Source organism: Prionailurus viverrinus, chromosome E1 (genome assembly GCF_022837055.1).
Source record: "Prionailurus viverrinus isolate Anna chromosome E1, UM_Priviv_1.0, whole genome shotgun sequence".
Lineage (NCBI taxonomy): Eukaryota > Metazoa > Chordata > Mammalia > Carnivora > Felidae > Prionailurus > Prionailurus viverrinus.
The window spans coordinates 15742565-15753745 of record NC_062574.1 but is presented as its reverse complement, the minus strand read 5'-3'; the positions used below and the strand labels follow the sequence as shown (position 1 = coordinate 15753745).

Here is an 11181-nt window from a genome sequence, read left to right as displayed (position 1 = left end):
AGAGGGAGACACAGAATCGGAAACTGGCTCCAGGCTCTGAGCCATCAGCCCAGAGCCTGACGCGGGGCTCGAACTCACGGACCGCGAGATCGTGACCTGGCTGAAGTCGGACGCTTAACCGACTGCGCCACCCAGGTGCCCCAGCTGCAATCTTTAGTATTGTGTTCATCCTAAAACCATTTAGTGTACAACTTTGGCCTTTTATCAAGGAATCCAAAAGTTTGCCTCTGCCCAGTGTAGCTAGTGATTTTAGACCCCAGGTATGATTGCTTTCCCACCTCTGGTATGCTCCACGAGAAAACGAAGTAATAAGAAAGATGGCTTTGGGAGCACCGGGGTGGCTCAGTCGGTTGAGCGTCCGACTGTTGGTTTTGACTCAGGTCATGATCTCACAGTTCATGGGTTCAAGCCTCGTGTCTGGCTCTGTGGTGGCAGTGCAGAGCCTGCTTGGCATTCTCTCTCTCCCTCTATCTCTGCCCCTCCCCTGCTTGTGCCATCTCTCTCAAAGTAAATAAAACCTAAAATTTTTTTTCTTAGAAAGGAAGAAAGAAAGAAAGAAAGAAAGAAAGAAAGAAAGATAGATAGATAGATGATTTTACCCAAGCTGGTGTTTTAAGACAGATGAAGCTGGAAAGTTCTTGAGCTTCTTCAGGGTTGTGTTTTCAGAGCAGTCATTTTGTTTTTTGGCCTTGAGGGGTTGTGGACTTCTAGCATATTAAAAAAAAAATTAATGTTTATTTTTGAGAGAGAGAGAGAGAGAGAGAGAGAGAGAGAGAAGAGCAGAGAGGGAGACACAGAATCCGAAGCAGGCTTCAGGCTGTGAGCTGTCAACACAGAGCCTGACGAGGAGCTCGAACCCACGAGCTGTGAGATCGTGACCTGAGCCTAAGTAGAATGGATGCTCAACCAGGTGCGCCCCTAGCATATTAAGTTTAAATTCAAGTTTCCCTTGGGTTAAATCCAGAGAGATTTAGAATGGCTATGTTGCAAGAGTTCCCCTAGCTTAGGCCAGAGAGTTAGTATGAAGTCCATATTTGTTTAACATCTTGGTGGAATTAGCAAAGCTGTGGATATTCACTGCTCTTTTATGTGACTTTCTGCCCATCTCACCTGTCACATGTTGCCATTGTGGCTTAGCAGAGTTTTTAGGAGGGGCTCCAATTTGTGCACTGAAATTTATGGTGAGAGTTAATGGGAACTTGCAGTTTGGTCTAAGATTTCCTACCTTTCCTTTGGGAAGTTCATAGGAAATTTACTCCGGCCTTAATGATCAACAAATACTTTTGCCTCAGGCCTCTATAAGATAATAGAGTCAATGATTCAAAAATCGAAACAATATAAAAAGGTATACTTTGAAAAGTCTTGCTCCTACCTGTCCCCATCAATCCCATTCTCCCTGCCTCCTACTTATTAAGCATACAAATATACTTATGTTCTCCCATTCCTCCAAAAATTTTAGCACACTGTGTACATACTTTTTTTTGTTTTGTTTTGAGAAAGTACATGCGTGCGTGCACCAGCAGGGGAGGGGCAGAGAGAGAGATTCTCTCTCTTTTTTTTTTAATTTTATTTTAGGGAGACAGAGAGTGCAGGCAAGCGGGGAGAGGGGCAGAGGCTGGGGGAGAAAGAGAGAGAGAGGGAGAGAGAGGATCTTAAGCAGGCTCCTAGCTCAGTGCAGAGCCTGACACAGGGATGATCTCACAACACTACAGTCATGGCCTGAGCCAAATTCAAGAGTTGGACATTTAACTGACTGAGCCACCCAGATGCCCCACTTTTTTTTTTTTTTTTTAATAATGCATCTTATGGTTTTTTCCTACAGTCCTAACTATGGTGTATTTTTACTTTATCAGGTTTTATATAATGATTTACAGAATGGTATGGCTATACCTACAACTCCTGAGTTTATACCATATTTTGGAGCAAGATACTCTTTTTTTTTAAGTTTGTTTAGTTTTGAGAGAGAGAGAGAGTGGGGGAGGTTCAAAGAGAGAGGGAGAGAGAGAGAATCCCAAGCAGGCTCTGCACTGTCACCCCAGAGCCCGATGTGGGGTTCAAACTCACATGTGAGATCATGACCTGAGCTGAAATCAAGAGTTGGAAGCTTAACCCACTGAGCCACCCAGATGCCCCTCTATTATTATTTTTAAGTAATTCACATTTAATGTGAATCAGGGTCCTAAAAGCATCAAAATGTGCTTATAATATCCTCCAAAGAAGAGAGGACAGCACAACTATTGTACAACTATAAACTATTTGCCCAGTTTATAGTTACAATAGTTCTTTAGTCACAGACACCACTGGTGTCCTGGGGACACTTTATTCTCAAGTAATATCTGTACTTAGTCTATAGCCACTTCCTGTAAATACATGAACAGAAGATCCTAAAGATCTTTGGTTTCCTTTGTCCTCCGAAGTCTTTATGGTTGTTGCTTCTATTGTTTAAGGGTCCTTCATGAACTGGAGCTGACCTGATGTCATGATCTGTGAAAATAGTTTTTGAGGAAAAGTATTGGGAAGTTCAATGCCATAGCAGAGCCTTTTCTCTGAAATGTCTTTAGTAATAGCACTCCATATCCCAGTGCACTTTTTGTCCATCGATGCCTCCGTGATAATCAACACTAAGGAGTGGAAGCTGAGCTCAGGCACTTTGGCCTTTGCATGGGTCAAGGGGTGGGTTGTCTTTCTGAAACAAATTCGGGGGTGCCTGGGTGGCTTAGTCAGTTGAGTGTCCAACTTTGGCTCAGGTCATGGTCTCATGGTTCTTGAATCTGAGCCCCGTGTCAGGCTGTCAACCCAGAGCCCGCTTGGGATCCTCTGTCCCCCACCCTCTGCCCCTCCCCTGCTTGTGCTTGCACTCTCTCACTACCAAAAATAAACAAACATAAACAAATAAATAAACTCATTTACATGTACACATCTTGTCCTACTGACATGCAAGCAGAAAGCAGGGTTAACTGCAGACTAATCCCAAGGAAATTTTGGTTGCATTCAGAGGCTGGGATTTTGAAACCATCTGCTTCGGTGTTTCTCATCTGCTATGTTGTCATGCATCAATTACGTCACTAAATGTTTGACTTCCCTCAAATAATTGACTTCATCAGGCCTATGTTCCAGTGGGGCTTTGGGAAGTAGGACTTGACTTGAGCTTTTTGGAAGACAAAGACCCTTTCCCCTCAGTAATGTTGGGTTAGTAGTGAACAGACAACCCCTGAAGAGAGAGGAGCCTCAGCCTCCTCCTTCCTTCTCCTTTCCCCTGAGAGGCCTAGCCTCTGGAGAATGGTCTTTGTGACTGACCTCAAATCTTGGGGCAATTTCCATAGCATGATTCTTCCCCCAACCCCTCTACTCCTGCCAAATATCTATCTGGGAATAGGAAGGCTGGGAGCTCTTAGAATCCTACATGAAGCCAGTTTTGATGGAACTTTCCCTAGTGGAGAGGCTGTTTTCATATATTTTTGGACACCTCCCCAGGATTCTCCCAGTGACTTTGAGTGTAATCACCTGTCAGCAAACAGTCACTCTCATACAGTTTAAGTGATTTATTGAGGTCTCTCAGCTACAGTTGTTATGGCTTCATGACATTTCAGCCATCAGACTTTTAAGAAGCCCTTTTCCCTACCAGAGGAGCCATGCCACTTCATTCTGTTTGGCACTCCTCCTTATCCACTGTCATTTTTCTTCAGTTCTTCCACTTTGGCAACATAGATCCTCATGGCATCCATCTTGGACATCCCTTTGTTCTCGTTCCATGCCTCCCACTTGGCCTTGGCTTTCACATCTGTGGCAGGTGGGGCAGGGATGTTGCAGTCGCCCTGGGTGGCCTGTTTGTAGAAGCTGTACACCAACAGTTTCTCCTGATCACTCACAGGTCCCTTCAACTGCTTGACAGCAGCGCAGGCCATCTCAAACTCTACTTGGCACATTGGGGGAACTGAGGCCGGGCCCCTGTGTCTTTTCTAGGTGACAGTTGGCACTGGAGGATGGAAGATGGAGAGTTAGAAACACTGGAGGCTAGTAATTAGGTCTCGGAAGAGTGAAAGGGAGCAAAGGAGACGGTAATGTTTGAGAACACGGGAGGTCCATGTGTCCCAGTGAGAAGTCCAATGTGTTTTTATGAAGTTCAGATTGCAAACTGAGGCTCATTGGATTGGATCTCCCCTCCTATTGCTCTGGCTGGCAAAATGCATTTTCTGGGGAGAGTAACCAGTAACATTTCACAGGCATCTATTATGATGCCAGAAAATTTAGGATGCTGTGCTGCTGCTATGAGAAGAAGGCACTCTGGGGAGCGGGGGGAGGGCGGGTTGTGCGTCTTGGGGGGGGGGGGGGGCAGATGGTCTTGAGTGAGACCAGGCAGACCCGCTAGAGGCGAAGACGCCTCTGAGTGGCACATCTGTGCTGGGTTAACGGGCAGCCGGGGGAGGGCGTTCAGTGCGGGTAATCCCGGGGGTTACTGTATGAGAGCGAAAGCGGAACCTGGGATGGAGCTAGTGGGTAGGAGCCACTGGGACTCAGAAGGCTGGGCTGTGCAGGGGCTGAACACAAGCGGTGTTGAGCGCGCGGGCAAAGGGAGCTGTAGAGCCCAGGAGTCAGTGACCGGAGGGACGTTTGGGGGCGGGGCGGGGCACGCAGGGCGGAAACGAAGCGCGAGTTCTTGCCTGTTGGCTGGTTGGAAGCCTCGGGCCGGTAGGGGGCGATGTGGGCCGGGCTGCCTGGGCGCCGCTGACCTGTCGGTGAGGACCGCGCGTGCGCGCGGAGCGGCGGGAGGATCGCGACCGACCGCGCGGAGCCGGGGCTGAGATTGTGGGCGGGGGCTGAGGCGCGCGGCCCATTGTCCCGCCCCCCGGAACTGCCCAGTGTGCCGTGGCGCCTGCGCTGCGCTCGCGGCCTCGCGGGGGAGGGGCGGCCTCACGGCCGCTGGCGTCGCCGCCATGGACCTAGGTGGGTGTCTCTGGTGCCGGTCCTCGGCCCTCCTGGTCCGCGTCCCGAGACGGGGGACGAGGGCGGTGCTGAGCGGGTCCGGGCTAAGGGAGACCTCCGGGCTGGGGAGGGTTTTGGAGGGCGGGGTTATCCTTGGAGGCCGGGGGTCGGGAGGCCGGGATCTAACCCCGGCCCGGCAGCTCCTTGGCCGGCATCTTGCTCCCTCCGGACGCCTTTCCACGTGAAGGGCGAAGCGGATGTGAAGTTAGATTTTCCTGAAGGTGGACAGGCAGGGTTTGTGCACGTGCTTTGGAAAATGCCCGGCTCAGAAGACGCCCGGGGGAATCCCGGATACCCCGACAGTCTCATTTATTGAATGGCTACCGAGTTGTTGAGCAAGCGTCTTTCGCTCTTGAGGTCCTCATAGATATAACGGGGATGATGATAATGTATCCACCACACAGTTTGGGGGCCTTTGGATTGAGAGCACGTGTATACAGTGTCTGGTACGGTGCCTTGTGCACAGCTAACGTTCATGCGACCAGCAGCTGTGGGGAGGGCCGCAGCAGCCGAGGGGCACTTTTGAACTTCTGTGCCTTTGATTCAGAATCCTCACAGGCAGGGTCTGCGGGAAGGGAGGGGAGACCTAGTATAAATCGGTGGCTCCTTGTCCAGCCTCCCGCCCTGCTAGCCATGCTCTTACGGAGATAAGACCAGGAGGCTGTTCTGTGAGAGCTGGGGTGAGGCACCCCGAGATGTGCCAGTAAAAATGTAGTCCTATCCCCAGTTAGCTCTTCAGTGGTGGAACAGGAGAGAGTTTGGAGCCCTGCAGCTGTGGTGATTTCTGTCCCAGCCCCATTACGCTGTAGTAGAGACATTCTGAGCAAACTCTTCCTGAATCTCAGTGTTCCCATCGCTACAGCAGAAATGGTCAGCAGGTTGATTTGAAGATTCAAAAATCTCGCATAGTGCCTGACACGGAGTAAACACTTAATAAACATAGGGAGGGAGTTACAAGCACCAGTTAACCAGGAGTAATAAAAAGACTTAGGATTTGCCCAGCTGTTAACCGATAGCTCCTGGGACTTAACTCCTTCAGGTAGCACAGTGAACATACCATCTCTGGAAAGTGGGTATTGGGGGCCAAACATTTTGGCTGAACTGATTGTGCAATAAAATTAAATACACAGAATCATGGGGGGCATATTTTGGGGTCCTAGGAGACCAACCTGAACCAAAAAAAGGGGGGGGAGGGGCAGAATCCCCAGTGAGACCCCTCAGGCAACCTGATCTTCCGTGGGAGTCTGCCTTGACCACTGGGGGTCCAGGTGAATTGCCTTCACCAGTTGGTTGGATAATCCTTTGCCTTTAGCTGCTCCCTTAAAGTCGAAGGGCAGGACCTTTTTAAAATCTGAATCAAGGCTCTCACTTGCTGGCTTCTGGCCTGTATAAATGGGAAAGATGGGTTCTTGGAGGCATGAGGGAATGAGGAAGGGGTGGCATCTCCATGCCCTGGGAAAGGGGAGAGAAGTCAGGAATACTCAATAGTGAGTAGTGTTTGTAATCTATTTTGTTTCCGGGCCGGAAGCAGCTTACTTGAGGAAGACCTATGTCCTTTCCTATTATTGAGCTGGGGAAGGCAAAGAATAGTGACAAGGTTCTGGTCCTGCCAACAATGGAAAGATTTGGGGGGGAATCAACGTTTATTGAGCACTTACCAGGCTCTTTGTAGCCAGATGCTTACTGTAGCTATATCTTATTTAACGCTCAGCAGCTCTGGGAGATGGAATCGGGAGCTAACAGCAACCACCTCTGCCAAGGGCTTAGCTAATATTATCGCTTGTTCCTCACAGTCCTAATAGGAAGTCTCTATTTTCCCCACATACACAGAAGGGAAGCTCAGAGAAGAAATCTAAGATTGCACTGCTTTTAAATGGTTGAACTAGGATTTAAAGCTGTGTCTAATTAAACATCCCCAAATGCCTTCCTTGAGAAGTCTGTTGATTCATGGCTCACTGGAGGAAGAACTTTTCTTTCTTAATCTAGTATTTTTGTGTCGACCTCTCGGTTTCTACCAGAGAACCAGAGCCTTCAGTAGCTTGTTCTGGTTTGACAGAAAGAGCTATGGGGTAAACTGTTTCCCTGAAAGGCAGAACATTTGAAATCTGTTTGCAAGACAAGGCTGTAAGGGAAAGGAAGGACGGCAAGGCTTGTCTGATTGCTTCTATGCCCACAGCCCTGGCCTGTGCCCCTCTTAGGCTATATCATTACTTAGAGGCTCAATTGTCACATTCCACACTACTCACTTGGTGGCCCCTGCAGTTTGGTACTGCTGTGATATCTCTCTCTCTCAGCCTTCCTCCCCACATCCTCTGCTGGCCCATCCTGTGCCGGAGGGCCTAGCCCTTCCCTTTTCACACGCTTTTCCTGCAGGATCTCATTTACTTTGTTCATTCCATTGATCCCCTCTGGGTGGATATCTCCCTGAGCTACATTTCAGGATGGACTCTCCTCCTGGGTGTCAACCCCACCTTTCCATTGCTGGAGGATGTTTCTACCTTAATGTTCTACCTCAAACTCCAAATGACCCAAACTGAACAGTGGGTTCCTCCAAAACTGTTCTGATTCTTCTTTGTTCCTCCAGTGATGCCCATTGTCTTCCCAATCCAGGCTAGAGAGTATGGGAGTCCTTTTTTATTCCTCAGGCAAGTCCTTTTGACTCCAGCTCTGCAGCAGCTCTTGGAACTATCCCTTCTTCCCAGTCTCACTGAACCCTTCTCATGTCCAACTCTGATAATGACAACCAGCCTATACTAACTGATGTCTCTTTGCCTCTAACTCCTAATTATTTTAAAGATTTTTCACCACATTCTGTCTTGTTCGGTTTCTCTCTGTGCAGGACCCTTGAATATCTGCGAAGAAATGACTATTCTTCATGGAGGCTTCTTGCTTGCTGAGCAGCTGTTCCACCCCAAGGCACTGGCAGAATTGACAAAGTCTGACTGGGAGCGTGTTGGGCGGCCCATTGTGGAGGCCTTAAGGGAGATCTCCTCCACCACAGCACATTCCCAGCCCTTTGCCTGGAAGAAGAAAGCTCTGATCATCATCTGGGCCAAGGTTCTTCAGCCCTACCCTGTCACCCCTTCTGACACTGACACTCGGTGGCAGGAAGATGTGTTCTTCTCAGTAGTCAACATGATCCCTACCATCAATCACACAGTGCTTTTTGAGCTGCTCAAGTCTCTGGAAGCTTCTGGACTCTTTATCCAGCTCCTGATGGCCCTGCCCACCACTATCTGCCGTGCAGAACTAGAGCACTTTTTGGAGCACATGTCTGTTGACACTTCTTCAAAGGATGTGGCCTTTTTCCTCAGTGTCTGGTGGGAAATGATAAAGCACAAAGGCAATCAGCAGGACCCCCTGCTCTCCCAGTTTAGAACAATGGCCCATAAGTACTTGTCCTCTTCAGATGAGTTCTCCCATCCTCCAAAGAGGTTTAAGTCAGACCCAGATGTGTGTCCTACTATGCCCCTATTGGCCATGTTGCTCACTGGGTTGAAACAAATCCAAAATCGAATCCTGTGCCCCGGGATGAAGTGCTATGCGCTAGCCAACTTGGCTGACATGTTGACGGTGTTTGCACTAATGGAGGACGACCCCCAGGAAGTGTCTGCAACTGTGTATCTGGACAAACTGGCTGCAGTGATCTCCGTGTGGAATTTGGACACCCAGAACCCGTATCACCAACAGGCACTGGCAGAGAAGGTAAAGGAAGCAGAACGGGACATCAGCCTGACTTCCCTGGCCAAGCTCCCAAGCGACACAGTTTTCATCGGGTTGGAGTTCATGTGCAGCCTGCTGCGAGAGTGGGGGGAGGAGCTGCAGACCGTGCTCAACAGCAGCCAGGGGACAAGTTATGACAGCTACCGGCTGTGTGATAGTCTGACTTCCTTCAGCCAGAACTTGAAGCTCTACCTGGATTCCACCAGCTTGTCTAAGGAGGAGGGGCAGGTGGTCTCTGAGCTGGCAGAGTGTGTAGGGGACTTCCTAAAGAAAACAAACAGGGTGCTGAAGAACAAGGGCTTTGAGAAGGACATCACTGCCTCGATTGCCATGGCCATCATCGACCAGAAGATGGACCGGCATATGGAAATGTGCTACATTTTTGCTTCTGAGAAGAAGTGGGCTTTCTCAGATGAGTGGCTAGCCTGCCTGGTAAATAACCAGGCTCTCTTCCAAGAGCCGGACTTGTTGTTAAAGCTATTGCAAACGGTGATGGAAGTCACCGTGACAGACAGAGCCATCCCTGAATCTCAGATCAAACAAGTGATCAGCCTGATCCTGGAATGTTATGTAGACCTCTCACTGCCAGACAAAAATAAAGTCCTATCAGGCACCCTGCGCTCCTGGGGGCGAAAGGGTCTGTCTGAGAAGTTGGCTTACTTGGACGGGTTTCAGGAAGACCTCAATACAACTTTTAACCAGCTCGCACAGAGTGCCTCTGAACAGGGCTTAGCTAAAGCTGTAGCTTCTGTGGCTCGCCTGGTAATTCTGTACCCAGAGATCACGGTGAAGAAAATGTGCAGCATGGCTGTGGTCAATCTTGGCACTCACAAGTTCCTGGCTCAGATTCTCACTGCCTTCCCTGCCCTTAGGTTCATGGAAGAGCAGAGTCCAAATCCACCCACCAATTTTGTGGTGTCGTGCCTCAAAGAAACCGTCTGGAGAAAGTTCTCTACACCCAAGGAAGAAAAGCAATTTTTGGAGCTCCTGAGCTGTCTCATGACCCCTGTGAAGTCCCAGGGTATCCCCGTTGCTGCTCTTCTTGAGCCAGATGAAGTGCTAAAAGAGTTCGTCCTGCCCTTCTTGATGCTAGATGTCAAAGAGGTGGACCTCAGTTTGAAGATCTTCATCCAGACTCTCCAAGCAAATGCATCTTTAGAGGGATACTGGCTGCAGACCTGTTCTCCGTTCCCTCTCATCTTCAGCTTGTGCCAGCTGCTGGATTGCTTCAGCAAATACTGGCAGCTCCCCAAAGAGAAGCGGTGCCTCTCTTTGGATGGGAAGGATTTGGTGATCCATATCCTGGAGATCCTCTGTGAGATTGTATTGGCTAATGCTGAGACCTTCTCCCCGGACACATGGATCAAGTCCCAGTCTTGGCTCCACCGGAAGCTGGAACAGCTCGATTGGACAGTACGCTTGAGAATGAAGAACCTCTTTGAGGGCCACTTCAAGTGTGAGGTGCCGGCTACACTTTTTGAGATCTGTAAGCTTTCTGAGGACGAGTGGACCTCCCAGGCCCACCCTGGGTACGGGCCAGGCACAGGGCTTCTTGCCTGGATGGAGTGCTGCTACCTCTCCAGCAGCATCTCTGAGCAGATGCTTTCCCTCTTGGTGGTAGATGTGGGCAACCCTGAGGAGGTCAGATTGTTCAGCAAGGGCTTTCTGGTGGCCCTGGTACAAGTCATGCCTTGGTGCAGCCCCCAGGAGTGGCAGTACCTTTACCAGTTGACCAGGAGACTATTGGAGAAACAGCTCCTACATGTCCCTTATAGCCTGGAATATATTCAGTTTGTTCCTCTGCTCAACCTGAAGCCCTTTGCCCAGGAGCTCCAACTCTCTGTACTCTTTCTGAGAGCCTTCCAGTTTCTCTGCAGCCAAAGTTGTCGTAATTGGCTTCCTATGGAAGGCTGGAGCCATGTGGTCAGACTTCTCTGTAACAGTCTGACCAACCTCCTGGACTCTGTTAGGTTGATACAGTCAGTTGGCCCTTGGGCTCAAGGACAAGAACAGGACCTGACCCAGGAAACCCTGTTTTTTTATACCCAGGTATTCTGTCATGTTCTGCACATCATGGCCATGGTCCACCAAGAGGTGTGTGAACCTCTCTACGTCTTGGCCTTGGAAATCCTCACCTGCTACGAAACCCTGAGCAAGGCCAACCCTTCTGTTAGTTCCTTGCTCCAGAAGGTAAATGAGCAGCGTTTCTTAAAGTCCATCGCCGAGAACATTAGCCCTGAGGAGCGGCGCCAAACCCTGCTGCAGAAGATCAGCAACTTTTGACCTTTGTAGATCAGAAAACAGCTGGGCCCTCAACATGGGTGGGGTCTCTAGGGGTCGAGCTGAGAAACATAAACTTTTCAGTTATGTGAAATTGTACACAAGCTAAGAAGGTATATGGCAGTAACTATAAAGAAAATAGTTTCTTAGATGTTTATAACGTACAAATTATAAAATTCTCTTCTGAGTTTTATC

The 11181-nt window shown here is 49.3% G+C and overlaps 1 protein-coding gene across 3 annotated transcripts; it reads left to right on the top strand.

Moving 5' to 3' along the window:
• Positions 1-497: 497 nt before the first annotated feature.
• Positions 498-11179, top strand: GEMIN4 (gem nuclear organelle associated protein 4). 3 transcript variants are annotated; one of them, XM_047832643.1, is made up of 3 exons: positions 498-910; positions 7823-10167; positions 10756-11179. In XM_047832643.1, exons 1-3 carry the CDS (start codon positions 895-897, stop codon positions 10987-10989), a joined length of 2595 nt encoding a protein of 864 aa, XP_047688599.1. In that variant the 5' UTR covers positions 498-894; the 3' UTR covers positions 10990-11179. The 3 variants fall into 3 exon arrangements, with proteins under 3 accessions (XP_047688599.1, XP_047688597.1, XP_047688598.1); XM_047832641.1 differs by having other exon boundaries at positions 499-910; positions 7823-11179; XM_047832642.1 differs by lacking the exon at positions 498-910 and adding an exon at positions 4350-4944 and having other exon boundaries at positions 7823-11179.
• Positions 11180-11181: the final 2 nt, after the last annotated feature.